The 25796-nt window shown below is 49.1% G+C and overlaps 1 protein-coding gene across 1 annotated transcript in view; it reads right to left on the reverse strand.

Moving 5' to 3' along the window:
- Positions 1-4703: 4703 nt before the first annotated feature.
- ANTXR1 (ANTXR cell adhesion molecule 1) overlaps positions 4704-25796 on the reverse strand; it is a 36733-nt gene continuing 15640 nt past the window's right edge. Inside the window, exons 9-18 of the mRNA XM_054289143.1 lie at positions 25021-25081; positions 24094-24192; positions 20557-20626; positions 20259-20337; positions 18674-18769; positions 14267-14308; positions 9885-9980; positions 8780-8947; positions 6301-6381; positions 4704-4958 (exon numbers count right to left, since the gene is read on the reverse strand). Coding sequence (XP_054145118.1) covers positions 4704-4958; positions 6301-6381; positions 8780-8947; positions 9885-9980; positions 14267-14308; positions 18674-18769; positions 20259-20337; positions 20557-20626; positions 24094-24192; positions 25021-25081 — 1047 coding nt within the window. The remainder of the gene's footprint in view (positions 4959-6300; positions 6382-8779; positions 8948-9884; positions 9981-14266; positions 14309-18673; positions 18770-20258; positions 20338-20556; positions 20627-24093; positions 24193-25020; positions 25082-25796) is intronic.

A 25796-nucleotide genomic window follows, 5' to 3' on the forward strand; every position in this document is an offset into this window, starting at 1 on the left:
GAGCCCCTCTCCAAAACCAGGGCAGCAGAGGGAGCATCCACAGAGCTCATGTGGGCGAGGAAAATGAAATAAAATAAACTAAAATAAACCAAAATAAAACCAAAATAAAACAGAATAAATCAAAATAAACCAGAATAAAGCAGAGGCTGAGCCTTATTCAAAGGCTGGGCAGGGAAAAGTCACCCAGGGTACAGAGGGCACCACGGAGGTGCCCCAGCTCTTCGACCTCATTTACATGGCATTAATTGGCATTAATTGGCATTCATTAGCAGCCCATCCTCTGCAGAATTTTGGGTTTTTTCCACCCAGATTTGGTGCAGAAATGGACTCTGATTTTTGTGGGTCACCAAAGCCCATCCTCTGCAGAATTTTGGGGTTTTTTCCACCCAGATTTGGTGCAGAAATGGGCTGTGATTTTTGTGGGTCACCAAAGCCCATCCTCTGCAGAATTTGGGTTTTTTCCACCCAGATTTGGTGCAGAATTGGGCTGTGCAGCCTGGAGCTGCCCCAGTTAATGCCATGTAAAACAGGTGCTCGTCACTACAGGAAATATTTGTACATTTATATATATATATATATAAAAAAGCAATACAACCATAAAGAAAAAAAATACAACAAGCACAGCTTGATACGATAACATGCCATGAAATGTCATTGGCTTTATAATAATTTACTACAACTTGAAAAATGTTCTTTTATCCACAAGGGATAGGAAATGCTTCCATCTAACATATGGTAAGCATGCAGCAACAATATGTACAACAAAAATTCGGAGCTTGTTTTTTATTATTTTAAATGGATGATTATAAAGGGAGCATTTGAAAATTCTGATTTTTTTTCCTAACCTGATCTAGGCTCCATTTTGCTTCTTTAAATCTGCAGGGTTGGGGTTTTTTTCCTTATTTGGGGAGAATGAGAATTTCTATGTACATCTGCAAAATGCCATGGAGAATACACAGCTTTTACATTTCCCCCCGGCAGGAGGTTTATTGGTTAATTAACCAATTAATTAACCACCTCATTGGCTAACCAACACTATAAAAATAAAATTCTCGACGCTGCCTTGTGGGAAATCAATTTCCTCCCCAGACATTTGTGAAATGCTGAGGATCTGTGGGGGACAGGGATCCTGTGTTACACTGTCCCAGGGTTCACACCGTGCGTGGTGGGGACAAACCAGAGCAAACCAGAGCAAACCAGAGCAATCCAAACCAAACCAGAGCAAACCAGAGCAAACCAGAGCAAACCAGAGCAAACCAGAGCAATCCAAACCAAACCAGAGCAAACCAGAGCAAACCAGAGCAAACCAGACTAATCCAAACCAAACCAGAGCAAACCAGAGCAAACCAGAGCAAACCAGAGCAAACCAGACTAATCCAAACCAAACCAGAGCAAACCAGAGCAAACCAGAGCAAACCAGAGCAACCCAGAGCAATCCAAACCAAACCAGAGCAAACCAGAGCAAACCAGAGCAAACCAGAACAAACCAGAGCAATCCAAACCAAACCAGAGCAAACCAGAGCAAACCAGAGCAAACCAGAGCAAACCAGAGCAAACCAGAGCAATCCAAACCAAACCAGAGCAAACCAGAGCAAACCAGAGCAAACCAGAACAATCCAAACCAAACCAGAGCAAACCAGAGCAAACCAGAGCAAACCAGACTAATCCAAACCAAACCAGAGCAAACCAGAGCAAACCAGAGCAAACCAGAGCAAACCAGAGCAATCCAAACCAAACCAGAGCAAACCAGAGCAAACCAGAGCAAACCAGAACAATCCAAACCAAACCAAACCAGACCAAACCAAAGCAAAACAACGAAAACAAACCAACCAAACCAGACCAGACCAACCACACCAATCACATCCAATCCAACCTAACCAATCCAATCTAAACCAAACCCAACCGAACAAAATCAAACCATTCTAATCCAATCCAAACCAAACCAAATCCAACCAAGCCAACCAAACCCAACCAGCCAAACTAAACCCAACCAACCCAACCAGACCATACCATACCAAATCAACCAATCCAATCCAATCCAAACAAAATCCAACCAAACCAAACCCAACCCAACAAAACCCAACCCAACCAAATCAATCCAATCCAATCCAAACCAAACCAACCATACCAAACCAAACACAAACCAACCAAACCAAACCAACCAAACCAAACCGAACCAAACCCATCGTACCAAACCAAACCAACCAGACCAACCCAGACCAGACCAGGCCAAGCCAAGCCAGGAGCTCTTTGCCTGACCCGACCCCGTCCATCCAAGGGATCCCACCCCAGCTGCAGCGGGCGCTCCGAGCTTCCCCTGCCCCTGGCAGTGCCCTGGGGGGGCAGGAGCTGGGACAGAGGGGTGGGCGAGCAGCACAGGGGGCTGGGGGCTGCTCCGTGCTGCCTGCACACAGAACAGGGGGTCGGGGGGCACACACAGAGCAGGGATTGGGGGGCACAGACAGAATGGGGGATCAGGGGGCACACACAGAACAGGGATTGGGGGGCACAGACAGAATGGGGGATCAGGGGGCACACACAGAACAGGGGGTCAGGGGGCACACACAGAACAGGGGGTCAGGGGGCACACACAGAGCAGGGGGTCGGGGGGCACAGACAGAACAGGGGGTCGGGGGGCACAGACAGAACAGGGGGTCGGGGGCACACACAGAACGGGGGGTCGGGGGCACACACAGAACGGGGGATCAGGGGGCACACACAGAACAGGGGGTCGGGGGGCACAGACAGAACAGGGGGTCGGGAGGCACACACAGAGCAGGAATCGGGGGGCACACACAGAGCAGGGGGTCGGGGGGCACACACAGAACAGGGATCGGGGGCACACACAGAACAGGGGGTCGGGGGGCACACACAGAACAGGGGGTCGGGGGGCACAGACAGAACGGGGGATCAGGGGGCACACACAGAACAGGGATTGGGGGGCACAGACAGAACAGGGGGTCGGGAGGCACACACAGAGCAGGGATTGGGGGGCACAGACAGAACGGGGGATCAGGGGGCACACACAGAGCAGGGATTGGGGGGCACACACAGAGCAGGGGGTCAGGGGGCACACACAGAACAGGGGGTCGGGGGGCACACACAGAGCAGGGATCGGGGGGCACACACAGAGCAGGGATCGGGGGCACACACAGAACAGGGATCGGGGGCACACACAGAACAGGGATTGGGGGGCACACACAGAACAGGGGATCAGGGGGCACACACAGAGCAGGGGGTCAGGGGGCACAGACAGAACAGGGGATCAGGGGGCACACACAGAACAGGGATCGGGGGCACACACAGAACAGGGGGTCAGGGGGCACACACAGAACGCGGGGTCAGGGGGCACACACAGAACAGGGGGTCAGGGGGCACACACAGAGCAGGGATTGGGGGGCACAGACAGAACAGGGGCCCAAAGGGAGCCCAGCCTCGGCTGCTGCAGCCCCAGCTCCTCAGCACTCGAAGGTCTGTCCCACCTCACCTGGCACAGGGACGGAGGCACCGGAGCCTCTGCCAGGGGTTCCCTGCTCTCCTTGCCCAAAGGGCCAGGCCAGGTCCCCACTGAGTCTCTTTCCTCCATTCCCTTTCCTCCTTGAGAGGTTTTTTTTTTTTTTCCTTTTTATCCCCCCTTGTTTTGCTAGAAAAGCTAGAACTGGTATTTCCAAAAGCATTTCTGTATCTGGTAAAAAACGAGATGAGAACCTTTGCTATCGGCAGAGCTGCGGCTACAAAGGCGATTTCTGTCCTGGGAGATTTCCAGAGGGAGTTTTGTGAGGACTGGAGGGGCTGGGGGGGGGTGCCCTGGGCTGCAGGACGCAGGGGATGCGCTGGGCAGAGCAGGGGCAGCAGAAATGCAGCAGAAATGCAGCAGAAATGCAGCCAGTGCATTTCTTGGCAGCCTGGCTCCCACCTGGCCTGGGCCAGGGCTGCTCTCAGGTGGGAGTGAGGATGATGAGGGATGAGCAGGGTGAGGGACACCCAGAGCTGGGCACGCAGCTGCTAGTTGTACAGGAAAGGAAAATAAAGCAAAAATGCCCAAAACCCCCCAAAAAAACCAGGTGTCCAGGTGTGGCCAGGTGAGCACAGGTGTGCCCAGGTGCTCAGGTGTGCCAGGTATGCCAGGTGCCCAGGTGAGCCCAGATGTCCCAGGTGTCCAGGTGTGGCCAGGTGTCCCAGGTGAGCCCAGATGTGGCAGGTGTGTCCAGGTGCCCAGGTGTCCCAGGTCTCCAGGTGTGCCAGGTGTGCCCAAGCATGCCCAGGTGTGCGAGATGTCCAGGTAAGCCAGGTCTGCCAGGTGTCCCAGGTGCCCAGGTGTGCCCAGATATGGCAGGTGTGTCCAGGTGCCCAGGTGAGCCAGGTGTGTCCAGGTGAGCCAGGTGTGTCCAGATGCACCCAGGTGTGCCAGGTATGCCCAGGTGTGCTCAGGTCTCCAGGTGCATCCAGGTGCATCCAGGTATGCCAGGTGTGCCCAGGTGTGCCCAGGTGTGCTCAGGTGCATCCAGGTGTGCCCAGGTGTGCCTTCCTGCAGAGGGCCCCGTGGTGGCACAGGGGACCCAGAGGTGGGGGTGCAGAGGGGAGAAGGTTCCAGAAGGTTCCAGAAGGGGGCAGGGGGGCGTGGCTGCTGTGCTGTCCCGGGGGGGGGGGGGGTACAGTACCGAGAGAGCCCCGGGGGGAGCGCGGGGACCCCCCAGGACCCCTCAGGCCGTGGGGCGGGGCGGGGGCCGGGACGGGGGCGGGGCCCGGGCGGGGGGCGGGGCCTGGGGCGGGGGGGGCAGCGGGGGCAGCGTGGAGGAGGGGGAGGGGGCGTGGGGGGGCGGGGCGGTGTAGGTGGGGGCGGGGCCGGGGGGCGTGTACACGGGCGCGGGGGGCGGGGCGCAGGGGCAGGCGTTGTTCAGGGGGTACTTGGGGGGCGCCCCCGCGTTCTTCACCCGCGTGAAGGTGATGCAGCGGCCCTGGAGCGGAGGGGAGAGGGGGAGTTACGGGGAGGGGAACTGGGAGCTCAGAGACCGCCCCCGACCACCCCTGGTACCACCATGGAGCTCACAGACCCTCCCATCCCAGCCCTGGTACCACCATGGAGCTCAGAGACCACCTGTCCCACCCCTGGCCACCACCAAGGCATGGGATGGAGCTCTCAGACCACCTGTGGCCACCATCCTGGCATGGGATGGACCCCCACAGACCCCCCTGTCCTACCCCTGGTACCCCCATGGCACAGCTGGGACCTCTCAGACCTTCCCATCCCACCCTGTCCCCCCACCCTGGCATGGATGGAGCTCTCAGACCCTCCCACCCCTCTCCTTCAGCAGGCCAGAGGTTTCTTTAGCTCAGCTGGGCCATTTCCCTGCTCAGGGCAGTTCCTGAAATGCATCCCCTCGCCATCGGGGTGTCCCCGAACCCCAGCGCTCCTCGGGATCCAACAAACCCCTGTTCCTGCTCCTCGGTGCTAAGCTACGGTTTGTTGTACGGCTCCAAACAAAACCTTTGCCCTCTGAGCCGTCATTTTCCCCTTTTCTCCCTCACGGGTTCCACCTGCGAGAGATCCCACTGTAAATGCTCGGGTGTCAGGATCAGCATTACTGTATCGTGGGCTCATTCCTTTGGATATGAAATCATCCCCGAAGGCACCAGAGCATTTCTGGGGCCTTTCTTTGCTTTTGGCCCGCTGAGCGTTTTCTGTTTTACTCTTTCCTCTCCCAAAGTAAATGTTTTTCCTGGTGGAATAAAAAAGAGCCCAAATGGAGCAGATTTTTGGGGGATTTCTGCAGGTTTTGAACGCCCTCCCTGCAGTGCCCAGGCTGGGCACAGGGAGGAGGATGAGGAGGGATGAAGGGTTCAGAGGAGCTGCTGTGGAGGGCACACAGAGAGCCCCAGACAGCTGTGCATGGGGGGGAAACATCTGCCTGGGAGGGAAAAGGGCTCCAAAAAGCCCAAAATCTGAGATTTCACAGAGCCTTAAACAGCCCAAAGTCTGAGATTTCACAGTGCCCTGAACAGCCCAAAATCTGAGATTTCACAGAGCTTTGAACAGCCCAAAACCAGAATGAGTCCCACAGTGTTTGGTCAGGAATAATTCCTACACCTTTTGGTCAGGAATAATATATAACATATAACAAATAACATATAACATATAACATATATAATTGGCAGAGGTGACAGAGGTGACAGAGCAGGTGACAGAGGTTGTGATAGGGGTGACAGAGGAGGTGACAGGACGTGACAGGAGGTGACAGAGGAGGTGACAGGAGGTGACAGGAGGTGACAGCCATCGCTGCCCGGCTCTGCAGTCCATACCTTGTCCCCGGGCTGCGGGCGCATCACGGACACGCGGTCGTAGCCCTTCCTCAGCAGCACCCAGAGCGCGTCCAGCTTTCCCTGGGGGGACACAAACGGGGGTTTGTCCTGCCCAGCACTCAGGTGTGACAGATAACAGCACTGAGGTGTGTTAGATCTGTCAGGTGTGACAGATAATAGCACTCAGGTGTGAGATAACAGCACTCAGGTGTGTTAGGTCTGTCAGGTGTGACAGATAACAGCACTCAGGTGTGTTAGGTCTGTCAGGTGTGACAGATAATAGCACTCAGGTGTGAGATAACAGCACTCAGGTGTGTTAGATCTGTCAGGTGTGACAGATAACAGCACTCAGGTGTGTTAGGTCTGTCAGGTGTGACAGATAACAGCACTCAGATGTGAGATAACAGCACTCAGGTGTGTTAGGTCTGTCAGGTGTGGCAGATAACAGCACTCAGGTGTGTTAGGTCTGTCAGGTGTGACAGATAACAGCACTCAGATGTGAGATAACAGCACTCAGGTGTGTTAGGTCTGTCAGGTGTGACAGATAACAGCACTCAGATGTGAGATAACAGCACTCAGGTGTGTTAGATCTGTCAGGTGTGACAGATAACAGCACTCAGGTGTGTTAGGTCTGTCAGGTGTGACAGATAACAGCACTGAGGTGTGTTAGGTCTGTCAGGTGTGACAGATAACAGCACTCAGGTGTGTTAGGTCTGTCAGGTGTGACAGATAACAGCACTCAGATGTGAGATAACAGCACTCAGGTGTGTTAGATCTGTCAGGTGTGACAGATAACAGCACTGAGGTGTGTTAGGTCTGTCAGGTGTGACAGATAACAGCACTCAGGTGTGTTAGGTCAGTCAGGTGTGGCAGGTAACGTCACTCCCCACTGCAAATGGGGATGACAAACCCCAGCGAGGGCAGCAATGTCCGTGTGAGTGCCTGGGACCCCTGAGGGTGGGAAGGTGAGCTGGGCGTGTCAGAGGAGCTGGGGAAGGGCTCAGTGTCCCCCCCCCTGAGCTGACTCTGCTGCTCTGGGTGCCAGCCCCAGGCCTGGGAGCGGCACAGCTCACGTTTGGGGGTTTGGGGGCTCCTCTGTGGTCCCAGGTGTGGCACCCACACTCCCTTTCATGGGGCAGAGCCCTTCTGTTCCCGTTCCAGGGATCCCGAATCCCCTCTGGGGTCTGCATGGTGCCGCTGGGGTGGAGCAGGCACGAGAAATGACTGCATGGAACTCGTTTGAAAGGATGTGGGGGGAAAACTTCCCGAGGTGAGAGCCAGGAAAGTCTGGGATGCTCAGAGGGAGAGGCCAGAAACCTCCGTGTCAGATTCTCCTGCGTTTGGGCCCAGAGCTGAGGGAAACCACCCCTTGTGCTCCAACCCCTTGTGCTCCAAATCCTTCTGCTCCAAATCCTTCTGCTCCAAATCCTTCTGCTCCAAATCCTTCTGCTCCAAGCCCTCTCCCCTCTGCAGCAGAGCTGCTGCGAGCCCTTGATCTCCTGTCCACCCTGACAGCTCCAGAAGTGAGCACCTTCTCCTTCCATTTCTCCGTCAGGAAACCAGAGGCAAAGCGACAACTTTCCATGGAACACGTTTAAAAATTTAAAAAAAAAAAAAAATCCTTTTTTTACTCTGCAGTCCCAGTTTCTGCCATGGTTTTTGGGGAAAGCCAAGAGCTCCATCCCTGGGAGCCTGTGAGACATCTGGGTGGGAGGGAGGGAGCGTCTGCATCATGGAAAGGATGATGGCTGGAGACAGGGGATGGCAGAGCTCGCTCCTGGCAGCAGAAAGCCTCCTGTGCTCCCCATGCATGGAGCTCCTCCACAGCTCCAGCACGAGGTCACTTGGAGGAATAAAAAACAAAAATATGCAAGGTCTGAAGGCAAACAAAGCCTCGAGTCCTGCTGGATCTGGAGCCCACAGAGAAGAAGCACTCGGGGCAGATGACAAATGAAGGAGTGCACGGCTCCAGCCCTGGAATTTCCTCTGGATTCGTGGTGAACTCAGCCCTGCACTGACCCTGGGTCACCTCAGGGCTCCTGGGACCTGCTGGGGTCAGGCACAGGCACCTTGGAGCTGCCTGTGAGCCCAGGTGGCCACAGCAGCTTTGGGGACTGAGACAGGGGGGACAGGGGCTGGGGAAGGGACAGGGACACACGGCCAGGCAGTGCTGGGGGGCTGGGATCCACCTGGGATCCACCTGGGATCCACCTGGCAGTGCTGGGATCTACCTGGGATCCACCTGGGATTTACCCAGCAGTGCTGGGGTGGCTGGAAAATGACATTTTAAATGTAATTTCAACAGAAGGATCTGCTGGTGCCATCCTGGAACTGAGGACACACCACAACACCTGGAACTGAGGACAGAGCACAACAGCTGGCAGCGGGCACACCCCACAACAGCTGGCAGCGGGCACACCCCACAACAGCTGGATGTGAGCACACCCCCCAGCAGAAGCACCTGGTGCCCCGGGCTCACCTTGATGGGCGAGTACCACCTGTGTGGGGCCGAGGCGCGGCGGGCGCCGCTGCCCAGGCTCCGGGGCTCGGGGAACTCGAACTCCTGCTCGGGCATCTTCACCCGCGCGTTCTTGGCCTTCTCCAGCTTGGCGCCTTCCTCCGTGGAGCCCTTCTCGCCCCAGCGCACCTGGAACGGCCAGCGGGGCAGGGGGGGGATCAGGGATGGGTCAGGATCAGGGGCAGGGATGGGATCAGGGTCAGGGATGGGACTGGGATTGGGATTAGGGTCAGGGTCAGGATCAGGGATGGGATCAGGATCAGGGGCAGGGATCAGAACCAGCATCAGGGGCAGGATTAGGGGCAGGATCAGGATTAGGATTAGGGGAAGGATTGGGGTCAGGATCAGGACTGGAATTGGGATCAGGATCAGGGTCAGGATCAGATTCGGGGTCAGGGTCGGGATCACGATCAAGGTCAGGACCAGGGTCAGGATTGGAATTGGGATCAGGGTCAGGATCAGAACCAGGGTCAGGATCAGGATTAGGGTCAGGGTTAGGGTCAGGATCAGGGTCAGGATCAGGGTCAGGATTGGAATTGGGATCAGGGTCAGGATCAGGATTAGGGCCAGGATCAGGATCATGGTCAGATCAGTGTCAGGATCACGGTCAGGGTCAGAACCAGGGTCAGGATCAAGATCAGGGCCAGGATCAGGGTCAGATCAGTGTCAGGATCAGGGTCAGGGTCAGAACCAGGATCAGAGCCAGGATCAGGTTCAGGGTCAGGCTGTGCCACCCCTGCTCCATGAACAGCCCTGCCCCTGGGTGTCCCCAGCTGAACAGCAATGCTCAGCCCGGCAGGTTTGTTTCTGGACTGCAGCCCAAATTTTCAGCCTGTCCTTCGTGGTGGTTTATGAGAAACGCGGCAGCGGGGGAGCTTTTCAGGAGAACTGAAACCATCTCCTGGTAATCTGTGTGGCAGTGTCCCAGGCACGGACCAGGACGTTACTAAACTCCATAAATCTGTGTTTGCCTCCCCAATATTCCCATAAAAAATGATCTGGACTCCTGAAAACCCCAGGAAGGTTGTGCCTGCCCTGATGGGTGCCCTGCCTGGGGTCTCCTCACCTCCATCCGTTTGATGCCGCCCACTCCTCGCCCTCCGTAGTAGGAGGCGTCCACTGTGGGCCACTTCTTCTTGGGCAGCCCATCATCATCCTCCTCCTGCAAAACACAGCAGGGCTGCAGCTGCCAGGGATGGAAAAGGATGGGAAGGGATGGGAGGGATGGGAAGGGATGGACAGGGATGGAAAGGATGGAAAGGAATGGGAAGGGATGAGCAAGGATAGAAATGGATAGAAAGGAATGAGTAGGGATGGAAGGGATGAACAGGGATGGGAAGGGATGAGAGGGATGGAAAGGGACGGGAAGGATGGAAAAGGATGGGAAGGAACAAGCAGGGATGGAAGGGAATGAGCAGGGATGGGAAGGGATGGAAGGGATGGAAAGGATGGAAAGGATGGAAAAGAATGAGCAGAGTTTGAAAGGAATGAGCAGGAATAGAAAGGAATGGAAAGGGATGAACAGGGATGGGAAGGAATGAGCAGGGGTGGAAAGGTATGGAAAGGGATGGGAAGGGATGGACAGGAATGGGAAGGAATGGAAGGGATAGGAAGGAATGAGCAGGGATGGAAGGGAATGAGCAGGCTTTGAAAGGAATGAGATTTTGGGATGGGAAGGAATGAGCAGGGATGGAATGGGATGAGCAGGGGTAGAAAGGGATGGGAAGGAATGGACAGGGATGGAAATGGCTGAGCAGGAATGGAAGGAATGGGCAGGGATAGAAAGGAACAAGCAGGGATGGGAATGGGTGAGGAAGGATGGGAAGAAACAAGCAGGGATGGGAAGGGATGGAAGGGATGAGAAGGGATGAGCAGTCCCAGGCTGCCTTGTCCTTGCCTAATGATAAATTATTATCATTGTTTGAAATGAGCCTGCCAAAGCCCCAGTGAAATTCAAGGTGTTTTAAATTCCCTGCCAGGTCAGAGTGTGCACTGACAGCGCCTTTTCCTTTAATTCCTACAGCTCAGGCTGTGAACTGGCAAAGCAGAAAAGCAGAGTTCATCAAAAACGTGAAGTATTTCCTGTGAAAAACGTGGAGAGAAAAGAATAATGGTTCCTCTCTCTTTTTGCTTCTCCTTTCTTTAATTTTTCACAGGGATTTGGCTGAACTCCAAAACTCAGGAGCTTTCCAAAACTGGAAAAGCCAAAAATACTTTGAAATTGAAACTCCCCATCAGGAAAACTGAAAAACTGGGTGGCGGTGGGAGGGGGGGAAGAAAAAAAAAATCCAAGAAAAACTCCGGTTTTCACGGCAACCAAAAGCATTTCAGTTTATCAAAACACAGAAACCGGGCTGCAAAACGTGGCCTGAGCCAAGGCAAGGGTGAACAACTGGTCACAAGCACCAGGCTCTTCTCCTCAGGGCTGCTGAGGCTCTTTGCTGCAATCCAAAAAACTCAATATCTCTGCGTGAAGCTTGCCAGGAGGATTTTTCTTTGTTAAAAAAAAAAAAAAAAAGAAAAAAAGGAAAAAAAAGGAAAAAAAAAGAAAGAAAGGAAAAAAAAAAGAAAAAAGGAAAACAAAAGGAAAAAAAAAGGAAGAAAAAAAAGAAAAAAGGAAGAAAAAAAAGGAATAAAAAAGAAAAAAGGAAAAAAAGGAAGAAAAAAAGAACAAAAAAGTAAAAAAGGAAGAAAAAAAAGGAATAAAAAAGAAAAAAAGGAAGAAAAGAAAAAAAAGAAAAAAGGAAAGAAAAAAGGAAAAAGGAAAAAGGAAAAAAGGAAAAGGAAAAAAAAGAAAAAAGAAAAAAGGAAAAAAGAAAAAAAAGTAAAAAAAGTAAAGGAAAAAACAAAAAAACAAAAAGAAAAAGAAAAAAAGAAAAGAAAAAAAAAAGGAAAGAAAGAAAAGAAAGAAAAATAAAAAAAAAAAAAGAGAAAAAAGTGGAAGCGAAGCCATGGAAATATTTTCCTTCAGCATTTCTCTTTTCTCTCCCTTCAGCCCAGCACAGTCTGGACTCCTCACAACAGGAAATTCCAAGGTTTAGGAAATTTTCCCCACAAGCCCCGCGAGCCCGGGGCGCAGCAGCGCAGCCACAAACAAAGGAGCCCCAGGTTTGCTGCATCTCTCTTCGCATCTCTGCCAGGGCACGGGAGGTTCTGACCCCCAAAAATGCCCCCAGAGCCCCAAAAATGCCCCCCTGGGGGAGCTGGGAATGGCTGGGAGAGGCAGGAGCAGGGAAAACACCCAAATTCCACCTCCAGCACCCCAATTTGGGATGACCCTCACCCCCTGCCTGCCCCAGCTCTGCTCTCCTCCGCCTGGGGTTGGTACCCGAGGAGCTCCAGCTCCAAAATCAGCCCCAGGAGCGTTTGAGGATGCTGGGCATGGGCTGTGCAGAGCCTGGCGCCCTCCCAGCGCCACAATCTGCTTTAGATGGAGCTCGGGTTTCTTTTCAGGGCTGCGCTGCACAGTCAGGGCAGCGCTGGGTTGCAGAAAACAAAGAAGTGTGTTTATCTCAGGGGCCAGGCTGGGCTCTGGGCGCCGTGACCCTGACCTGAGGGAACCTCGTCCGTGGGTAACGCGAGGATAATTCAGGCTCCAGAGGGACAGCTGAACCGCTCGGGGTAAGAACTCAAATTTGGCCAGATATTAAAAAAAAAAAAAATTAAAAAAAAAAAAATTGGACAACTCACCCCTCTCCCCACCCTTATAATTACTTTCGCAGTTGTCCCTGCAGTGCCTGAATTTTGTCAGAATTCAGCATTTCTGGAGAGCTCTGCCCGCACCGAGGGCTGAGCCACGGCGCCGCAATCGCTGCTCTGCGTGAGAGATTCCTCATTGAATTTTAGTGTGGGATTTAGTTCAGGACTCCTTCCTGCCACCCCTGGAGCCATTCCAAACCCCATGGCCACCCCCTGGTGACACTTTGGGGACACCCTGGTGTTCCCAGGCAGCTGGGGAAGGTTTTGGTGCCTCTAAAGGGTCCCAGAACCTTCTCCTCTGCAGCCTGGACAACTCCAGCTTCATCTGAGCTCATCCTCGAGACACAAACGCGAAACTGAAATTTGGTTGTGAAGCCGAAAATTGGTTATGAAGCTGAAATTTGGCTGTGAAACTGAAATTTGGCTGTGAAACTGAAATTTGGCTATGAAACTGAAGATATTTTCAGCTGTGAAGCTGAAATTTGGCCGTGAAACTGAAATTTGGCCATGGCACTGAAATTCATTTCAAATTCATTTGGCTCTGAAGCTGAAATTTGGCTATGAAGGTGAAATCTGGCTGTGAAATGGAAATTTGCTATGGAACTGAAATTTGGCTATGAAACTGAAATTTGGCCATGACACTAAAATCTGGCTATGACACTGAAATTTGGCCATGAAGCTGAAAATTGTCTATGAAGCTGAAATTTGGCTGTGAAAATGAAATTTGCCATGAAACTGAAATCTGGCCATGAAGCTGAAATCTGGCCATGAAGCTGAAATTTGGCCATGAAGCTGAAATTTGGACGAGAAAATTAAAATCGGCTGTGAAACAGAAAATTGGCCATGAAGCTGAAAATTGGTCGTGAAACTGAAATTTGGCTGTGAAACTGAAATTTGTTATGAAGCTGAAATTTGGCCGTGAAACTGAAATTTGGCCATGACACCGAAATCTGGCTACGAAACTGAAAATTTGCCATGAAGCAGAGTTCAGTGAAACCTCTGAGAGCAGAGCTGCTTCCCCTCCTTGTATGCAATGCATTCTCCTTCCTCCTGTGGCCTTCAGCTCCCAAACTGCTGATGCAAGAATTCCTTTTTTGGTTTTATTTTTTTTTTTTTTTGTTTTTTTCTTCTTTTATGGCCAAGGATTTCGTGAGAAGGAAAGAATCCAACTGTAATCCAAGTGTAACCCTGCTGCTGCAGGGAAGGGGGATGTCTGCGAGCTGAAAAATGGATTGTAGGAAATCAACCCCATCTTCTATTTGTTTGGAGCAAAACAGAAAATCCTGAGTCAAGATTTTAGCCAAGCCAGAGTTAAACACGGGCTCAGGGGCTGTGTGTGTGAATCACACCTGCGTGCTCGGGCCAGGTGAGGAGGGATGGTCTGAGCTCTCCTTTCCTACCTGGGAACCCACAGGTTTAATCAGCTTTTCTGGGGTGATTTGATCACCTTTTCTGGGGTGCTTTAATCACCTTTTCTGGGGTGCTTTGATCACCTTTTCTGGGGTGCTTTAATCACCTTTTCTGGAGTGCTTTGATCACCTTTTCTGGGGTGATTTAATCACTTTTTCTGGGGTGATTTGATCACCTTTTCTGAGGTGATGTGATCACCTTTTCTGAGTGATTTGATCACTTTTTTCTGGGGTGATTTGGTCACCTTTTCTGAGGTCATTGAATCACCTTTTCTGGGGTGATTTGATCACTTTTTTCTGAGGGCACTGACCAAAACCTTGCTCCCCAAGGGTCACTCACCTCGCTGTCCTCTGCAGGAGGAGGGGGAGGCTCCTTGATGATCTGGAAGATTAAAGAGAAAGAGAACCATAAATTCCTGTTTTGTTCCTCAAACGCACAGGGGAAAGCAGCAGGATGTGCTGCTCTAGCCCTCTGTGGGAGCACAGGGTGCTCAGGGGGTGCCCCAAAGCCACAGGGACATCCCCAGTGGCTACGACATTTTTCTGAAAAAACCTTTCTTTATTTATATAAACATAAAATTAAAATAAACCTAAAACTATAAATATAGAAATACAAAATATTAAATATATAAATATAAAAAAAATAAAATAAACATAACCATAGAGATATAATATAAATATATAAATATAAATATATTTATATAGATATATGTCAACATATAGATATATATGTATATCTATTTACATATATATCTATTTACATCCCCAGTGACAGCCTGTGGCTATGATATTTTCTGAAAAATCCTTTCTTTTATCTATATAAAAATAAAATTAAAATAAACCTAAAATTATAAATATAGAAATAAAAAATATTAAATATAAAAATATTTTTATAAATATAAAATTAAAATAAACCTAATAATAGAGATATAATATAAATATATAAATATATTTATATGGATATATGTAAATATATAGATATATATGTATATCTATTTACATATATATCTATTTACATCATACATTATAGATATATTTACATATATATATTTACATCCCCAGTGACAGCCTGTAGCTATGATATTTTCTAAAAAAAAATCCTTTCTTTATCTATATAAATATAAAATTTAAAAAACCCATAAACCCATAAATATAAATATAGAAATACAAAATATTAAACGTATAAATATTTATATAAATATAAAATAAACCAAAACAGATAGATAGAATATAAATATATAAATATATAAACAGATGAATAAATATTTATATTTATATCTATATTTATGTATATGTATATTTACATTTATGTATTATTATATTATATTATATATGTATATAAATGCATATTTATATTTTTATATTCATAAATATATATTCATATATTCATATATTTATGAATATAAATATATAAATATAATATAAATATATAAATAGAATATTAAATATAAATATAAGTGTAAATATAACCATATAAATACAATATAAATATATAAATATAAATATAAGCACATAGATCTATGGCTGACTGAGGTTTCCACTGGAGCAGGGAGAGGCTCCAGGATTTCTCCATAGGAACCAGCCCAGGGCTGAGGGTGTGAGCCCATTATTTCATGCAGAAACTTTGCATGCAGGGCTTGGCAGCAGCTGCAGCCAGCGGAGCCTCCAAGAGCAACAGAGACTTTCCAAGGGGAGGGCAGGGACAATCATGAAAACCATTGAAACTACCAAAAAAACCCTGTGAAAATGACCCAAAATGATCAAAACTGCCCCAATGACCAAAAATGACAAAGACCATGACAATGACCAAAAACGATGAAGGCTATGAAAATGACCCAAACCAACAAAAACTGTGAAAATTACTCAGAATGGTACGGAGTTAAAAATCAGAATAACCCCTCCAGTTTTGGTCCAGCTGAGCATCCAAGCACAATTCCTGAGCCAGCAGCAGTGCAGATTACACACTTGGAATTGGATGGAATTGGAATGGCTCGTTTCCATACATTTGCATTCCTCCCCATGGGCACACACGCACACACAAAGTGGCTGATTTCTGCAAACAGATCAAGTGTTTGCTGTCACAGGCCAAAAGGGGGGGAAAAAAAGGACATTCCTGCCATTTTTGGGTGCTCTGCACTTCTCAGAGTGAATTGGCAGCAGGGGTTGGTGAATTTGGACAAGGATGGAGATGTGGGAGTTCAGTCTTCTGTGCCTTTGAGCTGTGTGACCTTTCAAAGTTCAAATTTTGCAAAAAATTCTCATTTCTGACTCGCTGAAGTTCAAATCTTACCAAGAAAAATCTCATTTCTGACTCGCTGCCCAGGCCTTCAAACAGCACAAAGCTTTTCCTTCTCCCCTTTGGGTTCTGACAGCTCCAGCTCCGGGGACATGAAATCATCATTTTGGGGCACTGAGAACCTCATTTTGGGATAGTGACACCCTCATTTTGGGGCTCAGAAACCCTCTCTTTGGGGCACTTGAGACCCTCATTTTGGGACACTGAGGCCCTCGTTTTGTGGTACCAAGATCCTCATTTTGGGGCTCTGAAATCTTCATTTTGGGGTACCAAGACCCTCGTTTTGGGGCTCACACTGAAACCTTCATTTAGGGGCACTGAGACCCTCATTTTGGGGCTCAGAAACCCACATTTTGGGACACTGAAATCTTCATTTTGGGGCTCATACTGAGCTCATCGTTTTGGGGCTCTGAGGTCCTCATTTTGGGGCACTGATACCCTAATTTTGGGACAGTGAGACTCTCATTTTTGGGGCTCGGAAATCCTCATTCTGGGGCACCTGAGACCCTCATTTTGGGACAGTGACACCCTCATTTTGGGGCACTGAGATCCTAATTTTGTGACATCAAAACCCCTCATTTTGGGGCATTCAGACCCTCATTTTGGCCCATTCAGACCCTCATTTTGGGCCCACACTGAGATGGATAACCCCATGGCAGAGCACAGCAATGCCACCACCCACCTCCAGGCAGGTCTCAAACATTGGGAATGATGAATTTCCTGCTGCCCTGGGATTTCTGCGGCCGTTCAGGCACAGCAGAGGCTGAGCCCAGAATTTGCAGAGCCCAGGAATGTATCTGGGGTGTTTTCTGTGCTCTCTGAGTGTCCCTGGGGTTTCACATGATAAATGGGGCAATGTGGTTCTTGTCAGCGGAGATGTCTGCTCCAGGATGGGACAGATCATCATTTAAATCCAAGCAAACAGCACAAAATAAGAAATAAAGGACTTTGCCTCCAATTAGGACTGGAGCTTGGAAGCGTGCTGTTAACTGGGCAGATTATTTTTGTCCTTAATTCCCTTCACTCCTCTGGAAAACACCGAATACATATTCTTGCTGTCTCAATAAACAAGGATTTTTAATGGCATTAACCACGATCCATCTGACTAATTTCCTTATTTTTTTCCCCCCTTGCATATTTATAGTTTTGACCTCTCGGTCCTGTGACTGCTTCATATTTGAGGTATGAGCTGGGGAAAGGAACATTTCCTTTTTATTTCTGTCCTATCTGCTGTGTCTTCTCCTTGGAGATCTGCTGCTCCACACTTCAAAGCTAAAGCAAGCCTGTCCCAATTTCTTCAGCTGCAGTAAAGCACAATCTTCTCCTTAGAGACAGAAATGAAATTTTAGAGGGATGAAAATTTGGAGAAATGGAAATTTTGGAGAAATGGAATTTTGGAGAAATGGAATTTTGGAGAAATGGAAATTTTGGAGAAATGGAAATTTTTGGAGAAATTCCCATCCCAGTACAGGGAGAGAGCATCCCAGTAAAGGGAGAGACCATCCTGCACAGGTATCCAGGGAATCCTCCCATTTTCTGTAACATCCTGCACAGGTTTCAGGGGAATTCTCCCATATTTTTATAACATCCTGCATAGGTATCCAGGGAATTCTCCCCATATTTCTGTAACATCCTGCACAGGTTTCAGGGGAATTCTCCCATATTTTTGTAACATCCTGCACAGGTATCCAGGGGAATCGTGCCTGTGCATTGCACCAGGCACAGCCAAGAGCTGTTGTTGTTCTGACCTGCTAAGCAACAATTGCCTCTACTGTAAACTGGATTCCAGCCTCATCCCAGAGCCCCTGTGAGGCCAATAAAGCTGGATGCATTTGGAAAGAGCATTCCTCCATGGCCGAGGGCCAGGGGACGCTGGGCTCCAGATAAACCCCAGGGTGAGGGTTTATTATATTGTTGATGCAGCCCCTTCACTCCAGGGATGGAGCTGGCTCGGGCTCTTTCCTGGAGAACTGCTGCACACCGATGACTCCTCTCCAATCAAAGAGCGTGCCAAGAGCAATTGCAGCCCTCAGAAATGTGCTTGTCGCTCAGAAACAGATTTATCCTCGGCGAGGGAAGAGGCTGGTGTGTTTTTTTTCCCTTTTTTCCCCTGACACATCCCCAATTATCCCGGAGCCGTCCCCGGGCTGGGATCCAGGGCCATGTCTGTGGTTTGGTGACTCGGGGTTGCAGCTCTGGGCTGTTGTGCAAGGCAGCTCCCGTGCCCTCAGCTCACTCCTGAGAGCCCTGCATTGCTCCCTGTTCCATCCTCATCACCCTTTATCTCTCATTTCACAGAGTTTTGGGGTGAGCAGAGCACAGGGAGCCATCCCGGCTGCTGACCCTCAGGACGCCCTCCCAGAGAGGTGAAAATAAAGAAGAGAAAGCTCTGAGAAATCCTCCCCCCGACTGCATTTGCTGAAGTGGTGCTGGTGATTTGGTGCCACTTACCACGGTGCAGCAGAGGGGCCAGAACCACCAGAGCAGGGCCAGGGCCAGCAGCAGGAACAGGATCAGCAAGGCAATGGCCAGGATGGTGCCATCAGACTGGGGGGAACACAGAGAGCACAGAGTGAGACGCCTGTGACACCCCTGACACGCCTGTGACACCCCTGACACGCCTGTGACACCCCTGACACGCCTGACACACCTGTGACACCTGTGACACCCCTGACACGCCTGTGACACCCCTGACACGCCTGACACGCCTGTGACACCCTGACACGCCTGTGACACCTGTGACACCCCTGACACGCCTGTGACACCCCTGACACACCTGTGACACCTGTGACACCCCTGACACACCTGTGACACCCCTGACACGCCTGACACGCCTGTGACACCCCTGACACGCCTGTGACACCTCTGACACGCCTGTGACACCCCTGACACGCCTGTGACACCCCTGACACGCCTGACACGCCTGTGACACCCCTGACACACCTGTGACACCTGTGACACCCCTGACACACCTGACACGCCTGTGACACCCCTGACACGCCTGTGACACCCCTGACACACCTGACACACCTGTGACACCTGTGACACCCCTGACACACCTGTGACACCCCTGACACGCCTGACACGCCTGTGACACCTCTGACACGCCTGTGACACCCCTGACACGCCTGTGACACCCCTGACACGCCTGACACGCCTGTGACACCCCTGACACACCTGTGACACCTGTGACACCCCTGACACGCCTGTGACACCCCTGACACGCCTGACACGCCTGTGACACCCCTGACACACCTGTGACACCTGTGACACCCCTGACACGCCTGTGACACCCCTGACACGCCTGTGACACGCCTGACACGCCTGTGACACCCCTGACACGCCTGACACGCCTGTGACACCCCTGACACGCCTGTGACACCTGTGACACCCCTGACACGCCTGTGACACCCCTGACACGCCTGTGACACATCTGGCATCTGCTGGTGCAGAAGGAATTTCTGGAGCACTTGGACAAAGGCAGCCTGATCTTTGCCCAGGAGCACAAACAACGTGGAATGAAGAGGGAAAAACGAGGATGGGACTTGATAATAACCTAAAGCTGGAATTGGGCAATGAACTCCAAGATGTAAATGGAGCAGAATTATAAAAGCGACAGAGCCTGTGACCTGTCGGGAATTTGGGCCCATTTTGGTTCATCTTGGGTCCATTTTGGGCCCATTTTGGTTCATCTTGGGTCCATTTTGTGCCCATTTTGGTTCATCTTGGGTTCATTTTGTGCCCATTTTGTGGCACCTTGGGTTCATTTTGTGCCCATTTTTGATTCACCTTGGGTGCAGCCCTGGCTGGGCTCTTGTGCTGCCCAAGGTGGACCCACAGATAATAAATATTAATAAATCCCTGCTTTATTCTGTAACTCTGCTCTAGGTCAGCCTCCCCAAGCCTGTCCCAGCCCAGACCTGGAGCCTGAAAGGCTTGGCCACCTCGTGGCACACAAGACACCCAAAATGTCACATTGCCACACGTTCCAAGCCCCCTTTGCACCCCCAGGAGCATTTCAGGGACCCCAACTCACACAGTGCGTGCTGGAGATGATGACAGAGCTGGAGATGAAGCTCAGCCCATCGTTCATGCTCACTTGCAGAGCTGCTTCCCTGGAAAAAACCAGAAACAGGTCAGGGCAGCTCCTGTCTGGTGCCCTGGGTGCTCAGAAATCCTCGTGTGCAGACAATTGCCACTGCTGCAGGGCACAGCTGGCACTGAGCACGGGAGGATGGCAGCTTGGGGTCAAATAAGAGAAAAACAGAGCACAGGGAGCAGACCCAGCCCCATCTCCCCATGGGCAGGTGAATTTTGGGGCAGCAAAAACCTACATGCCAACTTCCCTGAGCACAGGTGCTGGGCACAGCAGGTAGGTGTCCTCCACCACGAAAGGCTTCTCGTCTGCAGAGGGGGAACAGGGGGGTTAGTGCCACATCGCCCGCACAGGCCTCAAAGAGAAAGTTTAAATGAGGGATTTCCTTGCCATTGGTGCATAAATGAGATGGGGGGTGAGGACATTGGGATGTCTGTACATTACAGAAATTAGGATATAGGTGAATCAGGATATCGGTAAATCAGGATATCTGTACATTACAGAAATCAAGATATAGGTAAATTAGGATATCTTTACATTACAGAAATTAGGATATAGGTAAATGAGGATATAGGTAAATTAGGATATCTGTACCTTACAGAAATTAGGATATCTCTATATTAGGATATCTGTACCTTACAGAAATTAGGATATAGGTACTTTAGCATATAGGTGAATTAGGATATAGGTAAATTAGGCTATCTCTACATTACAGAAATTAGGATATAGATACATTAGGATATCTGTACAATATAGAAGTTAGGATATAGGTACATTGGGATATCTGTACATTACAGAAATTAGTATATAGGTAAATTAGGATATAGGTACATTGGGATATCTGTACATTACAGAAATCAGGATATTTGTACCTTAGGATATCTGTACATTACAGAAGTTACGACATAGGGATATTTGGATATTAGGGATATTAGGATATAGGTACATTTGGATATCTGTACATTACAGAAGATAGGATAACTGTACATTAGGATATCCGTACATTATGGAAAATGCTGCATTTTAAGGCAGAAGCCTCTGACCCTCAGCTAAACCTTCCAGCCTGAACCTCACTGCTTTAAAAGTGATGGGAGAAACTCCCCAGAGCCTGAGGAGCCCTGGGTGATGCTCCTGCTCTGCAGCCTGGAGCCAGGGCTCTGTGACACTGGGGACAATGGGGACAATGGGGACACTGGGGCTGCCCACCCCTTTCCCAGCCCTCTGGGCGAGCTGGGCTCTCCTCACCCTGAGTTATGAGCAGATCATGAATTTATCACGTTGTCTCGGCACGCACACACGCCAAGAAAACGCAGATCAGCGCCTTGTTTTCCCTTTGCTGAGGAGAGGAGGCCAAACCTGCTCCGTGCCAGCACCCACACAACAAAAGCTGCTTCGTGCTGCCAGGCCTTTCACTCGGCTCTCTCAGGTTTTCGTTTCTGTTTCTGCCCCTCCGGAAGCTTTGCCGAGCCGCAGGCACAGATCAGATTGTGTGGAGGATGCTTTGTGCTCGGCCACAAAAACGAGCTGTGCTCCAAACAAAGGAGCATCCACTTGGTTTGCATAACTCTGCCTGCAAGCTCACCCAGGGACAGCAAACAGAGCAGGATTCTCATCCCCTGCTCTGCTGCAGGACAGGTTCCTGCACCCCAGAGAGGGGCTGGCTGTAAAACCCCCCCAAAATGACCCAAACTGGCCAGTCTTGGGTCAAACCTCCCCAAAAAAGCCAATTCTGGGCTCTGTGGGTGCCCCTCCAAGCAGGTACCTGGCACTCCTGCAATCCTATCCCAGTGCTCCTGCACCTGAGCAGCTCAGGGCAGCCTGCAAAACCCATCACTCCCAGCAAGAGAAAATCATTCCTTGCGCCATTAGCAGGGGTGGGACCTTCTGGCAAGGCAGGACCTGGAATATTTCCTGACCATCATAATAGTAATAAAAAAAAAAAAAATAAAGCTTCGATGTATGCAGGATGCTTTGAGAGCAAGCCTCAAATGAAAGAGCAAGCTTCAAAAAAAAAAACCCCAAAAACAACGGCAAAAACAAAACAAAAGGGGGGAAAAGGGGGAAAGGAAAGGGATGGGGAAAAAGGGGGGAAAGGAAAGGGAAGGGAAGGGGAAGGGGAAAAAAGGGAGAAAAGGAAAGGGAAGGGAAGGGGAAAAAGGGAGAAAAGGAAAGGGAAGGGGAAAAAAGGGGGAAAAGGAAAGGAAAGGGAAGGGGAAAAGGAAAGGAAAGGGAAGGGGAAAAGGGGGCAAAAGGAAAAGGGGACACCCTGCTGCTGAACACTGCTCTGATCACTGCTCTGCTCAGCCAAATACCCCTCATGCTTTCTGCAGATGTTCCTTTTATTTTACCCTGAACGTTCCGAGTCTCTGCCCCCTCACCTGCCCCCTTTCCCTGCCAATAATCCCAATAAAACCCCATTAGCTCATGCCTTTAACCTCAGCACGTCCCGGCCCTGCTCGCTGCGCCTCATCTGGGATAATTTAAGGTTTCAGGAACTGTTGGCTTAGTGTTATCTTTAGAAATACCTCCCTCCCTGATGCAATCAGAGGCAAACAAAGGCAGCTGAGCTTTCCAGCCTCCAGGAGGTTTCCATAAAATCCTGGTTCAGCTCTCTCAGGGAGAGGGTTTGGGTTGTGTCACCTCAGATGAGCCAGAACGCCTCCCTCATTCCCTGCCCCACCCACCAGGGAACAGCTAAATGAAAGGAAAAGTTATAAATCTATTTTAAAAATCTATTAAATTATTATTATTATTATTATTAAATTATTATTATAAGCCTATTACAAATTCTATCAAAGTGAGACATAAACTTTAAGGAATTTAGGGATTTTAGAGGAGCTAAGGTTTCAGCCAGAGATAAGCTTTATTGGACTTAATTAAAATAAATGGGTAGGCCTTGATGAAGTTAAGAGTTAGTAGTTAACTAATAATTGATTGCTTGTCAGCACAATGTTTGGCTAGCTGGGTTTATAATACAGAATTATAAGAATATATTCTTATAGAAGAATATAGGAATTGATAAATGGCTTCTAGGAACATAAGGCAATTGTTTTTTAGGAACATAAGGCAATTGTTTTTTAGGAACGTAAGACAATTGTTTTTAGGAACATCAGACAATTGTGGCCTCCTCTGTTCTGAAACCAACTGAAAACGGGGAATGGGAGTTCTACCAAGGGTTCATTTGTCATATTTGCATTGAAAAGGTGGAAAGGTCAGAATGAGGAAGATTTCATTTACTTCCTCATTTTGGGACCCCTCCCCATGAAAGGGACCCATTTCAAGGGACAAACTACTCATGCTTAATGGCTTTTGAACTAATTACAATATGGAGCAGGGGATGGGATGTACCAAAGCCATGAACATGTATTTGTATTTTGGGTATTCAATATTTGTATAGATAAAAGGGCTCTGTAACCACCTGTAAATTGGGTGTGTATTTGAGAGTTATCCCACAATAAACATCCACTTTCTAACTCTAAACTGTTAGAGAGTTTGGATATTGGTACCAGATCAATATCCTTATTGGGAATGGGATGTACCAAAGTCATGAATATGTATTTTTATTTTGGGTATTCAGTACTTGCATAGATAAAAGGGCTCTGTAATCACCTGTAAATTGCAGTCTGTATTTGGGAGCTATCCCACAATAAACACACACTTTCTAACTTTCAGCTGTCAGAGAGTTCTTGCCCGTCACAGCTGGGTACCAGTACTAGACATCCACACCAATATCCATATTTTTTTAACAAATCAGGAGAGTTTCAGCGCTCCTTACTGAGGGTGAGGGTGTCGTTGATCCTGAAGCTGCACAGCACCCTGTCCACGTTGCGGGCGTGCCGGAACCCGTTCCCCCTGACCACCACCTGGAAGGACTCTGCCAAAAACATCCAGCGTCAGCAAAACCACCCACAAACACCAGGGGTTTGTGTCCAAAAAGGAGACAGAGGAGCCCTCTGATTTATTCCAATACAGGCAGAGCCCATGGGGCATCCTCTGGGGTCCCTCTGATTTTTGGAGGATGCAGCCTCCCTTTTATCCCAATTTCCAGCCACATTTCCCTTCTCTCTTTCCCCGTTTCTGAGGTACCTGAGAGGTTCAGACTTCCTGGAACACCTGATTCCAAAGATTGCCCTCTAATGCACAACCCTCCCCTTTAATTTTTAATTCTTACTGAATTTAGGGTTTTTTCCCCCATTTCTGAGGTACCTGAGAGGTTCAGACCTCCCCAAACACCTGATCCCAAAGATTCCCCTCTAATGTATAACCTTCCCTTTTAATTTTTAATTCTTACGGAATTTAGGGGGTTTTATTCCCCACTGCTTCTTCCATCTTTAACGTCCCATTTCATTTATCAGCAAACCCAAACTTTATTTGTAAAAGCAAATATTCTTTTTCCATTCACCAATCGGTGGAATCCTTCCCATTATTCCTTTCATTTCTCAATGCTGGTTTTATCTACCACAGTTTGTAAAGACAGACCCCTCACTCCTCTCAGGCAGGAATTCAGGCCTTTTCTGTAAGAAAATCCCATTTGACACCTCTTGGCAGAAGTGGGGCAGTGCAGACTGCCCTGAAAGAGAAATCCACCCCAAAATAAAGGTGAAATTTGGTAATCGGTGAATGTGGCGCTCTCCAGCAGTTAGAGATGGACTGAACATTGCATTTTGGGCAACAAGGAGAACATGGGCAGGTTCAGACTCACCCCCTGCACAGATGCTGGAGGGCTCTGCTGCCAGGATCTCGATGCAGGACTTCTTCAGAATCTGAGAGAGACAAAACGTGAACTCCTCAGCCTGGCCTCCACGGAGACAGAGATGGAAACAGAGATGTGGAAGCAAGCCCTGAACCCAGCAGAGCAATCTGCACTGGGGCACAACTCCAGCCCTGGGTTTCCCACCCTGAACCCCCCAAACGGGTCCCAGTGCCCCCCTGGGCTGTGCCAGGGTGAGGGTGCCAGGGTGAGGGTGCCAGGCTCGCCCCTGCCCCTTTGTGCCCCATTTTCTGCAATAACTCTGAAATCATTGCTGATTGTCTGCAGCCCCCCAGGGCTGTGCGGGCATCACTCAAGTTTGGGCTCAAACCAGACTCAAACATCTCCAGTTTAAGCTGAACTGCTCAGCCAGAGAGTCCTTGGGAGCGCTGGCCCTGGTTTTAGGCACTTTATTGCAGTGATTGGCTTGGCTCAGGCTTGGCTCTCAGGGCAGAGACATTATTTATTATTTATTAATTTTTATTTATTATGTATTTATTTATATGATAAATTATTATTAACTATTATTTATTATCTATGTTATTATTTATATTTACCATTTATTATTCATTTTTATGAGGTTTTATTTATTTATTATTTCTTATCTATGTTACCACTTATTTATATTATTTATTATTTATTTTATTATTTAGTTTTTAGGTATTTATTATTTATTTTATCATGTTATGATTTACTTTTTATTTATTATTCATTTATTATCATCTATG

The sequence above is a fragment of the Melozone crissalis genome, unplaced genomic scaffold (assembly GCF_028551555.1).
Source record: "Melozone crissalis strain CALT ecotype California unplaced genomic scaffold, PUWL_Pcris_2 ptg000064l_1, whole genome shotgun sequence".
NCBI classification, from domain to species: Eukaryota; Metazoa; Chordata; class Aves; order Passeriformes; family Passerellidae; genus Melozone; species Melozone crissalis.